Source organism: Pholis gunnellus (genome assembly GCF_910591455.1).
Source record: "Pholis gunnellus genome assembly, chromosome: 5".
In the NCBI taxonomy this organism is placed as follows: domain Eukaryota; kingdom Metazoa; phylum Chordata; class Actinopteri; order Perciformes; family Pholidae; genus Pholis; species Pholis gunnellus.
The window spans coordinates 16,281,079-16,301,351 of NC_136531.1; the positions used below are offsets into that span (position 1 = coordinate 16,281,079).

The 20,273-nt window shown below is 40.8% G+C and overlaps 2 protein-coding genes across 2 annotated transcripts; both read left to right on the forward strand.

Annotated features, from left to right (window-relative positions):
• Positions 1–56: 56 nt before the first annotated feature.
• LOC306696454 (uncharacterized protein) lies at positions 57–9,534 on the forward strand. Its single transcript, XM_079160064.1, has 11 exons — positions 57–133; positions 2,334–2,450; positions 2,623–2,676; positions 3,062–3,115; positions 3,270–3,417; positions 3,769–3,870; positions 7,042–7,262; positions 7,422–7,475; positions 7,861–7,914; positions 8,498–8,654; positions 8,899–9,534. The coding sequence occupies exons 2-11, from the start codon at positions 2,342–2,344 to the stop codon at positions 9,035–9,037; spliced, it is 1,092 nt and encodes a 363-aa protein (XP_079016190.1). The 5' UTR covers positions 57–133; positions 2,334–2,341; the 3' UTR covers positions 9,038–9,534.
• A 4,797-nt stretch (positions 9,535–14,331) lies between these two features.
• Positions 14,332–18,841, forward strand: gprc5bb (G protein-coupled receptor, class C, group 5, member Bb; the record flags this gene model as incomplete). The annotated part of the gene is made up of 3 exons (XM_079160413.1): positions 14,332–15,439; positions 18,589–18,701; positions 18,797–18,841. The coding sequence occupies 3 exons, from the start codon at positions 14,332–14,334 to the stop codon at positions 18,839–18,841; spliced, it is 1,266 nt and encodes a 421-aa protein (XP_079016539.1).
• Positions 18,842–20,273: the final 1,432 nt, after the last annotated feature.

A 20,273-nucleotide genomic window follows, 5' to 3' on the forward strand; every position in this document is an offset into this window, starting at 1 on the left:
CTTTTCCCACTGTTGGTCCGCCTTCTTTCAGACTCTCTACATTTGCTTTGTTGTCTTTCTCAGTTGTTCTCAAACATCAGAGGAAGAAGCAGTGCCAGGACCCATTCACAATCCCTCCTGACCTTATATTAAGGTAAGCAGCGTCACATCCGTCTTCCAAATGAAACATGCATACACGGGCTCAGACTCAGAAGAAATACTACATGATAGCAGAACCTGAAACCTGTTTATTGTTTGTCTGATTCTGTTGACTTATACACCCCCTGTTACTGGAATTTAGCTTGGGCCTGTTTGGTAGGTGGGGGGTGGGGGGTGGGGGGTGGGGTGGGGTGGGGGGTGGGGGGGGTTGCATGACTAAAGGGTGACTGTGGCTGAGTGGAGAGCAGGGCCGTCTTTCAATCAGAGGGTTGGTGTCTCAAACCCTGGCTCCGGCACCACTGGTTGTCGATGTGTCCTTCTTGAGCAAGACACTTAACCCCGGAAATTGCTCCCGTAGCTGTGCCTACGGTATGACAGGTATGGTTATTGTAAGTGCTTTGGATGAAAGCGTCAGCTCAATGACTGTAATGTAATGACTTGTGGTGAAACCTGTTTACATGGTTACATTGTTGGGACTCGCCTGTCTTAAGGGGAAACATTACACTTTAAGGTGAAGCCTTGGTTTAAGTAGGTGAGTTAAGGGTTAGTATTAGGCTGGGAGCGGTTATGGTTAGGGTAAGTCTCCAGGAAATTAATGTAAGTCAATGTAATGTCCCCAAAAGTCATGAAAACACGACTGTGTGTGTTTCTAGGGTTTCATGTGTGTGCCAGTAAAAATAAGACGTTTTTAATATGGAACAAATGTTAAGTTAAATCTGTCCAACAGACAATTGTATAACTTTTATTTGATGCCTTGAACATGATGAACTTTATTCATCAGTCCTGATTATGTTTCAACAGAGCAAGAGAGCTTATTGGAGTTCAGTGGATTTTGATTCACAGGTCAACCAGTTACACAAGATATTACTCACCCACACACGCAGAGCTCGATGAATGCAGCTTCGAAACACTTTTCTATATTATATATATATATATATTATATTATACTGAGGTGCGCAGTCACTTACGGAAGTACACCCACACACACACACACTCACACATACACGCACACACACATATACGCGTGCGTCCGATTGCATGATCCTCCTGGCAGTGATAATAAAGAAAACATCAGCATTTATAAAAGACAGTTTAAAAAGTCTTATTTTATCATTATTATTCAGCATGAAAGTTCATTTTCACCGTAGAAACATTTTTTTGTTATTTCAACGTCCACTTACTTTTTTCAGAGCTTTCAGTCACATGGACACTCAGTGGACCTTGGGTTGAGTTTTTAAAACATTCTTATTGTGTGATATTGTTAATCAGATTCATAAACAGTTATTATTGGAGATATTGACTAATACACTATTAGCCTTTTACAAATTACTGGCATGTTACTGAAAAAAGGCCAATGCAACGGCCCGAAACTGAAGCAGCTGAATGGTGTTCAGTCATCATTCAATGTATTATTTACACCTGTGCTTTTCCTACTGAGACATGGAAAAATGTCTTCTGTAAAATCTTTTTTCTGTAAAAAATTGCGTTTATACGGTATCTGACGTTGTGTGCGACCTACAGCATTTCTCTTTTTACTTGTTTGTTGGGTATTTGAATTACATTTCCTTGTGTATTTCGTCGTTATTTCTCAAGGTGTAATGGATTGGCCTCTCCCAGCTCCCATAACATTTTTCTGTGTCAGTTTCACTACAAATTCTCAAAAGTGGCTCTTTTGCATTAGCTGCTGACAGGTGTGTTAGAGAAGTCTCTTACATGCAAATACATTTCTGAAACAAACCATTGGACATTGGGTACTATTTGTATGTTTGGTAAAACAGAGAGATGAAAGTGTTATTTACATATGTTTACCTAAAGAGATCTTTGGTCTTGAGAGAGGAGGGAGTGGCACTTTAGACAATCTGTTCCATTACAATGTAAAAATGCAATGTCACCAAACCAGCTTTACTTGCATACACACATCATAGAGAGAGAGAGAGAGAGCGAGAGAGAGAGAGAGAGAGAGAGAGAGAGCGAGAGAGAGAGAGAGAGATGCAAAAGATCATTCATTTCTCTGAAATGCTCCTCAACTTGATTAGCAAGTGTTCAAGAGGAGAGACATTTTGACCACCCAACCTGCTCTGTTCAACATCTTCCCTTTGCTTCTTTCAACTGATTTGTGTATTACAAGGATCACTCTGGTCCCTTTTTTTGCTGTATTTTATCTTGCTTACAGGCTTTTTCCCCTGCTCCTTTAGCAAATATCATGGAAAACGGTCAAGGACTTCCTACGGCAATGCCAGCACCACCGTACCCAGGTTTCCCTACAGACTACAGCACTGGAGTCTACCAAGCTCAGCCTGGGTTCCAACCCAGTAAGAGATCACCGACCTTCATCTGAGTCCTTTTACCTGCATATTTTAGTGGAATGTAGCTCCTATATTCTTGAGTTATTCCTGTCATTTTAGTCCATGTGGTAGGAGCCTTTTGGCTGCTTGTTAATCATTTGAACCTTTCTCAAAATAAATGTCTCCTCCTCATATCCAGATCAACAACCTGCTTACCAGTACAGCCCACAGCAACCTCAAGTCATGCAATCCGGTGAGTGTCTCTCTCCGCCTGTTTCTAACAAGTTTAAATAACTTTGAGTATGCCGAATATATGTCAGAAAGCTTTGAGTTTGGTGGCGGGTTGGTGAGGAGGTGTGGATTGTAGCTGTTAAAGGGTGATGGGTTTCTCCCTCACAGTGAACCAGGTGGTGGTGATGCAGCAGTTGCCGTCTGATGTTCCTGGACAGATGATGTGTCCTCACTGCCGAAGCAGTGTTGTCACTATAATCGAGCACATAAATGGATTTTGCACCTGGCTGATAGCTCCTATATTCTTGAGTTATTCCTGTCATTTTAGTCCATGTGGTAGTAGCCTGTTGGCTGCTTGTAAATCATTTGAACCTTTCTCAAGATAAATGTCTCCTCCTCATATCCAGTTCAACAACCTGCTTACCAGTACAGCCCACAGCAACCTCAAGTCATGCAACCTGGTGAGTGTCTCTCTCCGTCTGTTTCTAACAAGTTTAAATAACTTTGAGTATGCCGAATATATAAGAAAAAGTCTGAAAGCTTTGAGTTTGGTGACGGGTTGGTGAGGAGGTGTGGATTGTAGCTGATGAAGGGTGATGGGTTTCTCCCTCACAGTGAACCAGGTGGTGGTGATGCAGCAGTTGCCGTCTGAGGTTCCTGGACAGATGACGTGTCCTCACTGCCGAAGCAGTGTTGTCACTAAAATCGACTACAAAAATGGATTTTGCACATGGATGATATGTGGCATACTGGCAGTCTTCCTGTGAGTAAAGCAAACAAACACAAACACACACGTTCAGAATTTCTTTTATGGCTTAAATGATGAGCCGAATAAATGTACTACTGAGAGTCATTACATTAAGTTTGTGAAGAACGATGATTACCATATTAGAGTTGATGTAACTTAATGTCTCAAATATATTGAATGTGTGCCTTAAGTTCATTAAACTTAACTCAGTAGGTTTAACATTTTCAAAACTCATGAGACAATTTTGAACCACTCATACCTGAGTTCAGTTTAATTGCATATTTTAGGCGGGAGGGAAGCTTTTTAAACAGCTTGAAAATGAGTGATGACGTTTTATTGTAACTTTATTCTGAAACTCCACACCAGATGCTGGCCTTGCTGTTTAATCCCCTTCTGCGTGGATGATTGCAAGGATGTGGAGCATTCCTGCCCCTCCTGCAACAACGTCCTGCACGTCTATAAACGCAGGTGAAACAGCACTACAGAGTCAACTCTGCTGAAGTGACAACACAGGAAGAGGGCCGTGACTAAATACACATCTGGAATGGAGCCAAACCCTTTAATGCAAACACATCAGACATCAGCGTGAACCCTGTGCTCACTTGTGTAAAATGTGGGCTGTACTGTGAATATGTGAAACATGTAATCTAATCATATTATTTCTTAACTTAACCTGAGTGATCTTGTCTCAATACCTGTGTTTAATTCAAGCAACAATGTAGGGTGGTTAAAAACAAACATGAGTCCAGTGGATTCTTTTATACGGGGTTTTTAACGTTAATCTAGTTATTTTTTCATTGACATCTAAAAGTAAAAACAATTATTGAAAAATAATAGGAATAGCTATTACATATCAATTATAGGATAATCATCTTAAATGAGGCTGTTTATTGATTAAACTCATAGCTAACAGCTGAAAGCCTTCTATCACAATAATAAGCAGCTCATTTACTTGTACCATGAAATGATTCAAAGCAATAAATCATCAATAATCACTGTTGAAATGTAGCGTTCATTCTTTTTTTCCTTGTGTCATCAAATGCTGTCATTAAGCAATTACATATTAAAAAAAAAGGTTTAAGGGAATATATTTTGTGATCAAAATCAAAAATCAGTTAGCATATGAGCAACAGCAATGTGAATATAATATATTTATATATATTTTTGATCTTTGTAATGTTATCATAATATGGTCTAAACTGCTAAAGCAGTTCCCTGTCAATATAAATGGTATTTATCAAACATAAATAACACCAGGTGCTTTGAAAGGTTGTGAAAAATGTGCCAAAATCCTGCAGTGCCATCTAGAGGGGTAGCAAGAAAAATCATTCGTGGTGCAATATGTTCACATTGGGCTGTGCTCAGGGGGTCATCATCCATCCCAAAAGTTGAGTAAGAGGGTGAGTTTCTTCTCGGGTTTTCATAATTCTCTTGAGATAATAAAGCATAAGTATGCTCCTCCTTGCAGCGCAAGAAGCAGGCTCTCACAAACTGTCCTGACATTTCTTTTATCAAGGGAAGCAGCATTATATCTGTCCTCAAAATGAAACATTAGGCTCAGATAGCAGCTTTTAGAAAGAAAATGCCACAAATAAACAAAACATGGACCCAGAAACACATTCACCAACATAAACAAACAGAAATGTCACAAGTCAAACGCCACAGAAATTCAACAAGACACTAAAAACGATGACTATGTTGACCACTCGTTAATTCTGATTAGAAAATGTGTATTTTAGTTATAACATTCTGATTTTCTATGAAAGTTCCTACTTGACCTTAGAAACATAAAACTTACTAGCTTTTTTGAGTTTTTTTAATCCCATGAAACTCATCAAACTGATAGAAGGCTCCAGAAAAATGAAAGTGGATCTTGGGTTAAGATTTAAATTGCCAAACATTGTTAGCATGTGATATATCTAAACCTGGGACGTTGTGGTTCAATGGCACGTGCTGTAAACACTTAGCTGCCAAGGCACTCCATGGAGGGATATCAGAATCACAGAATCAGATTCACAAACATATATTATTGTTGTTGCATGTTACCGTAATCAGGTTTAAGTGTCCGGTGAAAAATGCTTTAGACTTTTTTCACAGCAGACATTTTGACTTGTCATAGCAGGAAAAGCACATGCTGTCACATTCTGCCTTTCTATTGACACCCCACTCCCATTAGTTTGGCATTACACAGTCTGAAGAACCACAATGCATTTTGGGGCGGTTGATTATCAGAATCAGAATCAGAATCAGAACCGTTTATTGCCATGGTATGTTGAACATGCAAGGAATTCGACATGACGGGAAGGTGCATAATAGTTAACAAACAACAACAATCAGTGCAAAGTAGAAACATATAAAAATGTACAGAAAGATATAAAATAAAGTAAAATATGAAATAAAGTGAAATATAAAATAAAGATGAAATATAAAATAAAGTGAAATATAAAATAAAGTGCACAAACGAACAGATAACAGGACTATAAGCAAGTGAGATGTAAGTGTAGTGTAAAAGTGTTGAGTGTAATTAAATATGAACCTAGAAGGGATGTGCAGGGGAGTGACCGGTAGGAAATTGTCCGGGGGATGACAGAGTCAGTGGGGGACTGCGGATGGGAAGAAGCTGTTCATGTGGCGCGAGGTCTTGGTCCTGATGGACCTCAGCCTCCTGCCAGATGGAAGGGGCATGAACAGTATTTGTCCAGGGTGAGAGGGGTCGGCTACAATCTTTCTTGCTCGCTTCAGGGTCCTTGAAGCGAACAAGTCCTGGAGGGACAGCAGATTGCAGCCAATCACCCTCTCGGCTGTATGTCCAGTAAGCTCACGTCTCATACTCTTGCTATCCATCCAGGCATTTCTCGCATACACAAAATCCACACACTATGCAGTTGGAACGCACTACATACTTTATTTTACATCATAGTGTAGCATGTTAGTATGTGATTTTGAACAAAACCATAGTTGCAATGCGGTAATAACATCAACAATGGCTCCATTCCCTCCCCTGACTGGGTCAAAGAGCCATCGCAAACTATTTGTTCCACCTTTGTTTTTCTAAAATGTCTACTGATAGAAAATAATTATACTTTGTCTAATTTTTGCATGCAAAAGGCAACGTTTTTTCTTTGGTTTGCATGTGAAAAATCAAACATTTAAAACACAATTAAAACACATTTATGTAAAAACACAATACACAATAGAAGCTACACTAAAAGGAGCACCGGGTACTTTATGGTGAGGACTGAATCAGTTCATTCATATTAAATAAATAGATATAAAGGTAGCAAGCTTTATAAAGTGCCTGTCCTTACTAAATATGTATATCTGTGTGGAGTTTGCATGTCCTCCCCGTGCCAGCGTGGGTTCTCTCCAGGTTCTCCGGTTTCCTCCCACAGTCCGAAGACATGTTTGAGTTTCCGAGCAGGAAGAGTCTTTGCTGTGCCATGTGCCAGAAGAGGTCGAATCGATGAACTGGTGAAACTGATACTAAAAATACAATGTCACCAAACCAGCTTGCTTGCATACACGGCATGCGAGAGAGTTGTTTGCCAGTAACTCTGGCACCTCTTGCTTTGAAATGCTCTTTAACTTCAAAGAGTGTTCAAAGAGAGATGCAAACAGATAGTGGAGAGGCTGGTCCAGACCACTGAACCTAATCCGTTCAACATTTTCCTTCTGGAGAGATCAGAACTTGTTATTTGGATTACAGGGCCTTACTCCTTTTTTTTGCTTTTTCCTCCTCTTTTTAGTGGATATCGTGGAAAGGCCTCGCGAACATCTTCCAGTAGTACCAGCACCGTGGCCTTCTAGTCCCATTGCGGACTACAACATGCTCTACCAACCTCAGCCTGGCGTCCAACCGAGTAAGAGATAAGGGATCTTCATCTGAGTCATACTTTAGTGGAATGTAGCTCCTAAATTCTTGAGTTATATGTCATTTTAGTCCATGTGGTAGGAGCCTTTTGGCAGCGTGTAATTACTTAAAACCTTTCTCAAAATAAATGTCTCCTCCTCATATTCAGATCAACAACCTGCTTACCAGTACAGCCCACAGCAACCTCAAGTCATGCAACCTGGTGAGTGTCTCTCTACAACTGTTTCTAACAAGTTTAAATAACTTTGAGTATGCCGAATATATGTCAGAAAGCTTTGAGTTTGGTGGCGGGTTGGTGAGGAGGTGTGGATTGTAGCTGTTAAAGGGTGATGGGTTTCTCCCTCACAGTGAACCAGGTGGTGGTGATGCAGCAGTTGCCGTCTGATGTTCCTGGACAGATGACGTGTCCTCACTGCCGAAGCAGTGTTGTCACTAAAATCGAGCACATAAATGGATTTTGCACCTGGCTGATAGCTCCTATATTCTTGAGTTATTCCTGTCATTTTAGTCCATGTGGTAGGAGCCTTTTGGCTGCTTGTTAATCATTTGAACCTTTCTCAAGATAAATGTCTCCTCCTCATATCCAGATCAACAACCTGCTTACCAGTACAGCCCACAGCAACCTCAAGTCATGCAACCTGGTGAGTGTCTCTCTCCACCTGTTTCTAACAAGTTTAAAAGTAACTTTGAATTTGAAGAACATACACTGATAAAAGGTACTGGCTTAATCTACTTTAAAAAATGAATGCAACGTTTTTGCATCATATTATGTCATCTCGCAAGACCTTAATTTTTGTACGCAAAAAATTAATTTGCAAATGACGTCAACTACATTTTATTATGTAGACCAAGCAAACGTATAATTGTACAATGATTTGAAGCCATATTTGTGAGAGTGTTGCCTGACAGATCTTTACACTTATTATTTCAGCGGTACAATAGATGAGAAATCTTTCTCCACCCAAACAAACGGTTTAACAGGTTCTCCTGCCGCAACAGAAACTTGAGACAGAGCCATGGCTCCACATTAACTTCAAACTTGATGTTTTCTTATTAGGGTACAAATATAATTGATATTGTTAATACCACAGATTTACTTATGCTACATTCACATCCGCTCAGGTTAATTTTTTTCAGTGTAGGAGATCTTTGAGTTCAGTGGCGGTACGATGAGGAGGTTTTGTATGGTAGCTGTTAACAGGGTGATGGGTGTCTCCCTCACAGCAGGGACCCCGGTGGTGGTGTTGGTAATGCAGTCACAGCCAACTGATGTTCCTGGACACATGATGTGTCCTTACTGCCAAACCGCTGTTGTCACTCAAGTCGGGTACAGAAATGGCAAGTACACCTGGCTGGTCTTTGGCTTGCTAGCAGTCTTCATGTGAGTAGAACCCAACACACTAATCACAAGTCAATTCCACTTAAAATGTATTGTTTTCTCATGTGCAGTAAACTCAGAGCTCATTAGACGACTTTGAACCAATTACTTAGCCTAAGTTCAGTTAACTCACATTTCAAAAGCAGCAGGGGAACTTTTTAAGTTGAATCGCCTTAAAATCATTCACAGTGTACACTGCCACACATGACGAAGTATTATTATGACTTTATTCTGATACTCCACACAGGTGCTGGTTTTGCTGTTGTATCCCCTTCTGCGTGGATTCTTGCAAGGATGTGGAGCATTCCTGCCCCCACTGTAACAAGGTCCTGCACATCCATAAAAGAATGACACAACAACGAAAGGCAAACTTTAAACATGACTAAATATACATCTGACAAGGAGCCAAACCTCTCCATGCAAACACATCAGGCAAAGCAAAATACTTTCTTAGTTTCTGAAGTGAAACTTCAAATATCCACGACTGATGAAGAACAGATTAGAAGAGAATGGAGACCTCTTTGTGCGGCTGCCGTGTTTACTGATGTAAATGTGCATGATGCAAATATGGGTACTCATTTTATTATTCAGTGGGATTTATGTTATGAATTCTATTTCATCTATTGTGATCTGTAACGACGTGCCGCCGTTACTTAGACCATATATATATATATAGTTGTTAGTTAATATTTGTATGGTTGGTGTGGGTAAAATTAGGTAAATATTTATTATACATAGATAGCTAAACTTACCTGTAGGTGGCTGGTCCAATTAGATGGACAAGGTGTACAAAAGGGCCCTCATTTTGTTTGTGTGGGGATTTAGTGGAGGCCACTAGACACTGGTGGGAACGTTGGTGCAATGGTCGACTTGAAAAATAAAATAAGCGTCTTCTGAAACTCCTGATCTGTTCATTTGCCTCCATGGCCGCTCGGGCATGTTTACATGATCATTGTATGAATATTTTCCCTCATTGTAAAGCACTTTGTTCTGCATTTCTTTAAATGGATGGTAAGTATCACATATGACTTCTTTTTCTTAAATTAAATCTGTCCAGTGGATTATTTTGTTATTATTTTTATTTTTAAGGCTGCAAATAATGTCAAAATATTTCTGTATTAATAATCAATTCAATTCAATTCAATTTATTTTTGTATAGCCCAAAATCACAAATTCCAAATTAGCCTCAGAGGGCTTTACAATCTGTACACATATTACATCCTCTTGTCCCGGAACCCTCACATCAGAACAGGAAAAACTCCCCCAAAAAACCTGTAATGGGAAGAAAAGATGAAGAGACCTGAGGGAGAGCAACAGAGGAGGGATCCCTCTATCAGGATGGACAGAAGTGCAATAGATGTCATGTGTACAGAATGAACAACAGAGTTACAACGACTCCGGTGAACAAGCAAAGTCAGTAATGTGGGTTAATGGTATCGGTAATATAAATAGTAATGCGAGTAATAATAAAAATGATATTAGCAGTGGGAGTCAGCAGGGCCATGGCGGGAGGAAGGACCAGGATCCAGATACAACCACGATCCATGGAACCTGTGAGGAGAGGAAGCACAAAGACTCCTATACTCCTATACTCGATTACTATACTGATTTCATTTTTATAGCATGTTTAATGTTTTTATTGAAATTTCAGCTCTTTGATATGCAAAAATGATTTGTTTTTATTGAAGATATATTTCAAAATGAACATAATCAGAAAGCAAAAAGGTTTTCTACAATATTTTAGTCTTTTAAAAACCTAAAACACTTTCACGTGTCATATATGAGCAAACCATGAAGCATAATCATCTTCTTCTTTTTTGAAATGCCTGTAATGTTATCAAAACATGTTTTAAACTTCTAAAGCTGATACCTGTCAATATAAATGTCATTTATCAAATATAATGCGTTTTAATACAACTCCTAAAACACTCTGACATGTCATAGAGAAGGCATGGCTACATTTATCACTGTCTCACAGGTTGGGCTTACAGGAATACTTAATTTAAGAAGAGCTATTATTAACCTGCACTTTTCCTGCTATATGTCAAAATAGCTGCTGTGACAAAGGTTTATTCTGTGATAAACTCTTCCTTTATTTGTAATTGTATGCTGCATTTAATGGAGAAGAGGCCATGACTTTACATGCTCTAATCCAGTACAGGTGGTGGTATGATTGTTGGTTTGCAATTTCACCTATAAACATACAGTAGAAGAGAAAGTATATCATTTGTTTTATTTGCTGCAGGACCAGAGGCCTAATCTCAATCTCCACACTGATGGGTTTATGGATGTCCCAACGTCAAACTGTCGAGTATTTAAGGGCTCTCGCTGACATTTTTAGCCTTTTATGAACACTTTCCATAGGTCTGAATTTCTGCAGACTTTGCCTGAGGTAATTACCCACAATTCCTAGTGTTGCGACGTTAAACCAGGCGGCAACCTCCGGTGCTGCATTCTCTCTACTGACCAGGAGGGGGCGATTTCCGATTAAATAGAATATGAGAAAATGACCCGACTTCTCACTTGATTTATTACCTCAGTAAACATTGTAAACATCAGTTTATGGTCTCAATCGCTAGTTTCAAGTCTTCTTTAATACAGCATGGTTCATTTAGTAAATTAGTGGGCCTTTTAGAGTAAAATAGATCACAAAGCGGAGTATGCTTTAGGGCGGGCTTGCTGTGATTGACAGATCGCTGCCACTACCTGAGCCATACGGCACTCCTCCGCATTCCAAATACGGTCACTGCCGTTCATCGGTTGCAAAACAAAACGACATGACGAAGGCCTCATTACAAGATGGCGACGCCGAAATATGGTAAATAACAACATGTTAAATTAGAGAAATGCAAGCACATAGGCACACCTGGTTTATTCATCAATCATTTCTTTTAATTTTGTTATTGAAGCTGTTTTGACAAAAACAAGTAAATAGATTATTTGACTGAAAAGGAGATGTTCAAAAATACCCTTACACCACCCAAAAAGGAGCTCAACTAACTGGACACTTGCCTCTGATGGCAAATCAAACACACTTAAAGTCCACTTCATAATTAATGGGAAAGGCACCCTGTCCTCATGGCTGACGGGTAAACTGCAGACCTCCAGCTGTGGATGCCTTTAACTCTGTGTGAAGATGTTACATCACATGCAGGTCCACCCCAACAAGCCTCCCCTTGTAACCTTCCCTCTGTGTGTGACTTGTATGTGGCCATGTGAGGAGAGACCTAAGGTGGGATGAAGATGGGATTATGGGATAGCCCATGCTTAACAAGGCCCTATTAGACTGTGACCATAGTAACCACTGGATTACACAGATCAGGACTGATTCCCTGAGTTAGTCATCATTTTTCTGCCCTGCTGTCTTTCACCTGTCTTCTTTTGTCTCAGACATCCAAGTCCAGCTGAGTCTGAGATGTTTTCCCAAAGATGTTGAAGACAGTGACTTGTTATTAATGTTCTGCTTATAAAAATACCAGAGGGATTTCAGAGAGTGATGTCTGTGAGAGGATAGCAGACATTCAGTTTCTCTCACAAAGCAAATCAGAAGAGTGGGCTCAGACCCAGATCTATTAAAAACCCTTGGACCCTCCTGAGACCCCCATCTGACTCATTGTGTTGTCTGTGAAGGATAATGGTGAAATGATTACCAGAGCTGCAACGAACAATTGGGTTTCATTTTCGAATAGCTTGATTTCTCAACATAATGAACACATTTTTTGTTTCTAAGTTGTCAGAAAAGAGTTAAAGGAATAGTTTGACATTTTAGGAGATGCCCTTGTTTTCTTTCTCGAAGAGAGTTAGATTGATACCACGCTCTATGCTAAATATGTAGATAGCTCAGCTTAGTTTCGCACAGAATTGGAAACATTGAGAGACAGCTGGCTAACTTGTGTCACTACACACTATCATTTCTGGATGGACACAGCGGGATGGAAGTGTGCGCTCCTTTCCGCCAGCTTTGACTGCTCCTATGTTTGTCCTCTATCTGTCACTGAGTTCATGAGTGTCTGTCAGCATCAATCTCTCTCACACTGATCCAAATTGACTCGATTAGGCTAGTATGGTTGCTGTCATGTTTTTCCTCATGTCGTGTCGCTCTCCAAACCCACATGAAAGCATCTCTACGGGAGGAGATTACTTCACTCTTAAGGAAGACTTGGATGAATCACGTCTTCAAGGGTATTATGTAACTCTCTACTCGGACGGCCACGTGGCCACAGGGCTCACCTGTGTTTAGATTGACCATCTGCCCCTCTACTTCCAAAGCCCATCTTCACTCTGCAACATTCTCACAGACATTTTACTGCTGAAGAGACCTCCATTTGTTTTGGTTCAATCTGGTGACTAAAGATGAATCTCCAGCTCTGGGTGTGAGGAGGAATTGTATAAGTGGTACGAGGAAGACGTGGGAGGAGGAAACAACACCGAGATGTGCAAAGAAGTGACTAATACTGGATTGGCTGTGAATTAACATCCTTATGTACTGTACTTAATTTCCTATTTTCTTCCTGTTTCGACAAGTGCATCAGCAAATCATACTTCCCATGTGTGGGAGAACAGAGGTAAAGCTGGGATTGCGCCTCTGTAGACACCTCCGCAGATTGAGCGTGAAGCAAGGGAGAGAGAAACACAGACGTGCAGACAGAATGAATAGAAAGAGGAGGACAGAGGGAGCGAGAGAGAAGAGTGAAAGAGAGACGGAAAATATATTTGACTATGTGGGTGTGTGAAGTATCAAGGCATGCATCATAATTGTGGATTCTTCTCGGAGCAGCCGGACGTTATTGGTCTCACAAAGTGTGCTATTTTGTACTTACAAACAGTGGGAGCTGTGAGCCACATCAGAGATAATATGGAAAGCGTTTTGTTTCTGCTGCCTCAAGGATTTCATTAACTGGGATTATAAAAAGATATATACTTGGACTATAGTTGAAAGGGTGCAGACTGGAAAATGACGATGCCCCTTCACTGTCAATAATCAAGATTTCAAGACAAGAATTTATCTGAGGTGAGTTTGATTGTAGAGTTGAATCTTTTTGATGCTGTGTTATTTTCTATGTGCGTGTGTTCCATTACTATCCTTGCTAGAGACCAAGTTGAGTTCCAGACCTTGACAGTGAGGACATTTTTTAAAAGTGAGAACATTATTATCATTCACAGTTTGAGGGTTTTAACTTGGTATCAAGGTAAAGGTTAAAATAAGGCTTATGTTAGAGCCGGGGGGATTCAATCATGTCGACAAGGGTCCTCACAAGTAAGTACAAACATTATGCGTGTGTGTGCGCGTGCGCATACGCGTGCATTTCTCTGTGCTTTTGGGCGCTGAAACTCTACTTCTCAAAAGCCCAGTATGTGATGTAGTCAGCCCACGCTGTTTCCCGTTCCCATGGAAACTATTGCCCAGCGCTAAAAGCAGTTCTATTCTGTGCTGTGAGTGAGAGTGTGTGTGTGTGTGTGTGTGAGAGAAAAACATATTAATCTCTGATATTATTGGATCTTATATATATTGACTGCTGTTTTTTCCTCTATGTCGTAGCTCATGAAGGTACTGTATTTACTAACAGACAGTAATTTATCACGAGATTCACCTTCCTGCCTCCCTCCTCACCACAGTATCATATCTCTCTCTGTACCTTTCTGCCCATCACTACGTTATTTTCTGCTCTGTGTCTCTAAGATGGCCGTCAGCCCTATCATCATCTGCCTCCTGTCACTGATTGGCTATGGCTCATCCCACCCCTCTCCTCCTCCACGGGGGTGCGGCGTGGATGTGGACCCTCCGTACAGAGTGCTGTGTGACCTGGAGTCAGTCTGGGGTGTGGTTCTGGAGGCCGTGGCCTGCAGCGGTGGCCTGGCCTCTCTGGTCCTCGCTGTGCTCCTGTTAGTCAAGCTCCGCTTCATTTCTGACCCCGCCAGGCGCTCCGGCATGGGGCCTCTTCTCCTGCTCCTGGGCACGCTCCTCGGGCTCTTCTCCATCTCTCTGGCTTTCTTGGTGGGGAAGAACCAGGCGCTCTGTGTGGTCCGCAGGGCCTTCTGGGGGCCCCTCTTTGCTCTCTGCTTCTCCAGCTTGCTAGTGCAGGGTGTGAGGCTCAGGAGGCTGGTGGCTGGCGAGACGAGCCCTTCGGGCAGCTCCTTGGCTGCGCTCGGCCTGGCCTTGGCCTTGGTTCAGGGGATCATCTCTGCTGAATGGGTCTTGCTGACTGTAGTTAGGGAGGGTCACCCGGCCTGCGAATATCCGCCTTTAGACTTTGCTCTGACATGCAGCTACACCCTGGGGCTGCTCCTCATAGCCATGGGGCTTTCTTTGGGGGTGGTGCTGTGTGGAGGAGAGATGGGGGCAGAGGGTGGAGGTGGGAGTGAAGAAGATAGAGAAGGAGAGAATGAAAAACGGCGATGGAAGTGTAACGCCGTCTGGCTCTTCCTGTCCAGTCTGGCATCGGCATTGCTGTGGGTGGCTTGGCTGGGGTTTTATCTTTATGGCAGCCAGGCGCTGAGGGGGAAGGGGAAAGGGGAGAGGTTAGGAGGAGGAGGAAAGAAGGACGTAAAGGTGTTGGATGAGCCGGCGCTGGCGGTGGCCCTGGTCATTCAGGGCTGGATCCTGCTGCTGTTCCACGCTATTCCAGAGGCGCACCTCTGTCTCCGAAACCCTCCACCGTCCAACACGCAAGACTTCTTCGACACCAGTCACACGTCCCCTCCCCCACATTTTGGAGATGAGCTCCCGGTACACTCGCACCGACCCTTCCCTGAAAACCAGGCTTTTTCTATGGAGGAGCACGGCGCAAGTAGGCTTATGTAATGCATGTGTGTGTGTGTGTGTGTGTGTGTGTGTGTGTGTGTGTGTGTGTGTGTTGCTGTGCATGTTTGTATAACAGAGATAAAGAACCTGTTTCAAAGGGAAAACATGTTTTTTTCAACCTAGGTTGAATGCTGCCTTATTTCAACTCATTAGGTTGTCTTTCAACGTGATATGTTGAGTACAAATATCTTTGACATTTAAGTGTTTTATGGTAAGTCATCAGAACACTGTTGCCTGGCAACGTACAACAAAAAACGGAATAAAAAAAACTAACTTTTATGCAGTATGACATTTTGAAATAATGCCGTACTGCAATCACAGCTATCTTTTGAGTCTGAAAGGTGATCAATTTGGCTCCTGTCAACTGATATTGAATTTGAGAGCACTCCTACGCTGAGAGAAGGGATGACGTCATGTCTCAAGGGTAAATTTCCAAATAAACAAAAACAAAAGCAAATCAAATTTCAGCGAACTCAGATTAAATTAAATGTTATTAAAATAATTAATAAACAACATAAAAATCGAATTGAAAAGATGGATGGATTGATTTTTTGGTTTGAGGAATAACTCTCACACACAGCTGAGATATTTCAAGTTCATCAGCACTACACACTGCATTTTCATATCAGAGTCCAAGGAGTGGGGAGTTGTGCAAACGGTTATCTCCAGTGCTATTGAATGGCCTGATTTGATTCATAGTAACGACATATGCTTTCAACCCGTCATTATTGTTGAATTTACCAAAACACTGATGCGATGAGGCACAGCATCTGCATCTTTTGACTCTCAGACAAAAAAAAGACAAGTCCAAAAGTTAGGACAGACATTACATTACATTACATTACAGCCATTTAGCAGACACTTTTATCCAAAGCGACTGACAATAAGTGTATTCAACATAGGTATTCAAGAGAACTAGTCACCAGAAGTCATAAGTGCATCTCCTTGTTTACACAAGCATCTAAGAGCAAGAACCAGAGCAAAAGACAAAAGGCAAAAGACACGCCCCTTATCTTTAGGACTTTCTCCTAACTCAGAGTAGCCCAGGAGCTATTTTTACCCTAAGGATGTTTTGTGAATATGGCCTCAGTTCTCAGAGGAAAAGAAGATCTTTAAAATCGATATAGAAAATCTGAATATGCATAAAAACTGCTCGCATGCTTGCATCACAATCCACTTTAATGCTATCCATCTGTTCGTTCTATATGTTACAGACATATTTTCGTTTACCCAACAGTCACATTGTTTCTTGAGCAGGTTCGTACTCAAAAGACAGGCTCATTACTAAGATTACTTGTGAATATAATAATGCTACGTAAATAAATTGAATCCATTGTACTGCAGACCAATACACATTTGACCAAGATGACCACATTCCTTACTTCCTTGAGTACCATGTAGGTTTGTGTACAGCAAAGTGTGGCTCTCTTTTACTTACTGTACACAATCCCAAATCCAATTAATGCTTATGAAATGCCTGCTTATCCAACAGGCTTACAGGCAAATGTGTGAGTCATTTCACTGTGGTTGCTCTCCATATTTAACTGAAGCCAAATGCACAGATGAAGAGCTAAACCGAGACGAACCAGGATAAACAGAGCTGCAGCAACAGAAGAGAGTCATAGAGGATGTTGCAAGAAAGCGGATATTATGAGACAGATAATATTGTTTGGCCAATTTCTAGTTAACCGAGGACTCACAATAGCAAAGTTGTACCGAGAAGAAAGTCACATGAAGCGTTGTAAGCAAGTCAATAGAGGATTTACTTTGTGGTTAAAAGGACGAGGTTAGTCTTCTGCTGCGTTCCCTAATGGACGGTAAACTCTCTCTTTATCTTTGTAATCTCTGCAGTTGGCAAAGAGATTGTTTTAATATATATACAAGGAATGATGACTTTAAAAACAAAACCCGGGTTGACAAAAAATTTAATTTTCCTTTGAGGTTTGGAGGAAAAAATAACAATCTTCCCACTGCAAATGACAAAAAATGTAATTAATTGCCAATTCAGCACACCAGCTCAATTTAACCCACGTGTAAATGTTGACTGTAACGCTATTCTGCCACACAGTGTCACTGATAAATAGGCTATTTAACTGGCTCAATCATATTTGACTCCTATATTGGGAAATGCAGGGAAATTCGATGTGCCAATATTCTGTAATTTCCACTTGTGGCCACTATTCAAAATTAACACAACCTGTGTCTAAAATCACCACCGTTTCACTAAATACTGCACTATATTTATTGTCTGCCACTTTATTGTGTGAAATATATTTGCTGAATGGTGCTCTAAAGTATTCCCACAGTGGAACTACAAAAAAGTAGTGTCAATGGCTTGTATGCTAATAATTCCACAATTCAATGCTCCGCATTTTATAAATGTGAAAATTACAGTCACGTGAACGAAGTGTCCGAACGCTCAACTTACTGCTCACTACAGAGTAAACTACTACCGTGTGTGGAGAGAGTGGTGATAAAAGAATTAACAGGGTTTCTCACTTTAAAGGCTCTGCACACCCAAACATGTGTTTTCAATTCCTCTGTCTGATTAGACATCAGGCTGGAGGTGTGCAGGGTTTCAGTAGATTGGGTTTTTAAACACTAAACACTGTAATGTTGAGCTTCCACCCGCCGTTAGCACTGCACGTCACAGTGTTTTAAGCCAGTTGATTGGACGTTCCTGATTTTTCGGATGCACTCTCCCTGATTCAGCAACACCTGGGAAGGGTTCCAACTGTGAGGCACGTGACTTTGTCGATGGAACAAATTAACAGGACTTTTGCAACTCTAATACATTAGGTCACCAAACTCCATGTAGTCTTTCAATAATCCCGATAAACATGTAATTCATCCAGCCCAACAAAGTATCCAGGGGAGTCGGGGAGATATCAACTAAACACTGGAAAAGAAGTCTGATCAACCATAATAATTACAATCACCTGTGAGGGTTTACTATGGGTGTGAAAGGAGTTACCAAATGATTGTTATAATTATACTTCAACCTCACGTTTGATGCATTTATGCTTTGTATCAGTCAGTGGTACAGTCATCTATCATGTCATGAATAATTATGTTTGTTAGCGAGAGAGCTTTAACGTGTGTGTGTGTTTGTGTGCACCTTGCCTTGTCTGTCAGCTCTCCGAAGTGGAACATACCACAGCAGCCAAGGGAGCATGCGTCCTGGCGTCGCCTTCAGAGGTCACGTCTACCAACCCACTGAGATGGCTCTGGTCATGAATGGTGGAACAGTAAGTATGGATGTGTGTATTGTTGCCTCATTTACTAAATAACCAACCACAGGAGCAATGTATTTGCGAACTACATGTTTGTCTCTCTCTTGTAGATGCCCACAGCCCCAGTTAACTACACTGGACGACGGTTATGGTAATACGAGACTAACTGGATACACGGGTGTGTGATTGTGGAATTTCCTGTTGCCTAAGAAGAAGGAGGAGATATTAAGAATCACATATCACACAGGATGGATTTGATGGGAGTTAAAAAAATGTTTAATGTATTTGTGTTTGCGCACACATGTGTGAATTTTACATTTTAAGAGCCTTTCTTAAAAGTATTTTTGCTGAAGTTTTCTGTGTTGCCTCTTTAGCGGCAGACTGGACACGAGAAGGAAGAGAAAGTGACGGAGCTTCCACAGTTTTGATAGTCTTAATTGTAATATGTAAATAAATACAAGTATAAGGAGCTGATGTTATATATAAGGTGAAAATCTAAGACCAGTGTTCAACGTGGTTTTGACCTGGAAAAAGGTTAACTGATGATTTGAATGTAGTGAATTAATCATTTTGTGTGAGCAGCTCTAAACGAATGCTGTTACTTACTGATCAGTGATGTTTTCTTCGTAAAAACAACGCTTTCCTTTTCTTTCTATCTTGCGTCAAGCTACGACTAAACAACCTTTAGGTTGTTTATGTAAATTACCTGCATTCGCCAACAAAGCTTGCTTGGCCTCTATATTACGTGCTGTAAAGACCCAGAGGCCTCAGTGTGTTTTTAACCATGTCTCAATTCTATCATCAGTGCTATTTGGCACATTGTGCCCTGTGTATTGATATTTGTCATGCATTTATCATAGCTTGTTCAGCATTCTGGGGGGTCATCTGGTGATTTAAAATGCATTGGATAAATAGTTTTTAATAAGTATATCATAAAAAGCCATTTAATACTGAAATGCCTATTCTGCAGAAAGTTTTACTGTTGGAGGTCGTGATTTTGCACTTTATCTTTGGATGGATTTGGGATGGATGATCATTTCAGATGCATGTAAGTGCAGTTTAAAGGTAATGTTTTTTGTCAAAATGACTTGTATTTTCAGTGTTTTCTAGACTTTTTATATAAATATGGAAGAAAAATATGACTTCATTCTTGAAATTGGAGACAACTGATAACAAAACCATCTGAAGTGCTCAGAAAATTTGAAACATCTACAACTCCATGACAACAAAATCTGCAGAGGAAGACCATGTTGTATGATTGAAAGCTCTGGAACAGCTACTAAATGGACCTTGAAGTTCGACTGTTTTGCTGGCTACTGATCATACTTGTATGGCAATATCTCATTATATTCTGGCATTCAGGATCCCTTTAAATTTCGACTTCCATCAAATATAGAGAAAACATTTAGTCATCCATCACTGTGAATTTAACTGGAACAGATTCAAACATGTATACTGTTTTTATTTGTGACACAGCAAAGGTTGGCTCCAAGATGAGACACTTTTCTAGTCGGCAGCTGCTGTTCAAATGCACTGGCAATTGAAGCAGTCTGAGGCAACTTCATACTTGACTTTAGGGTTGCAGTT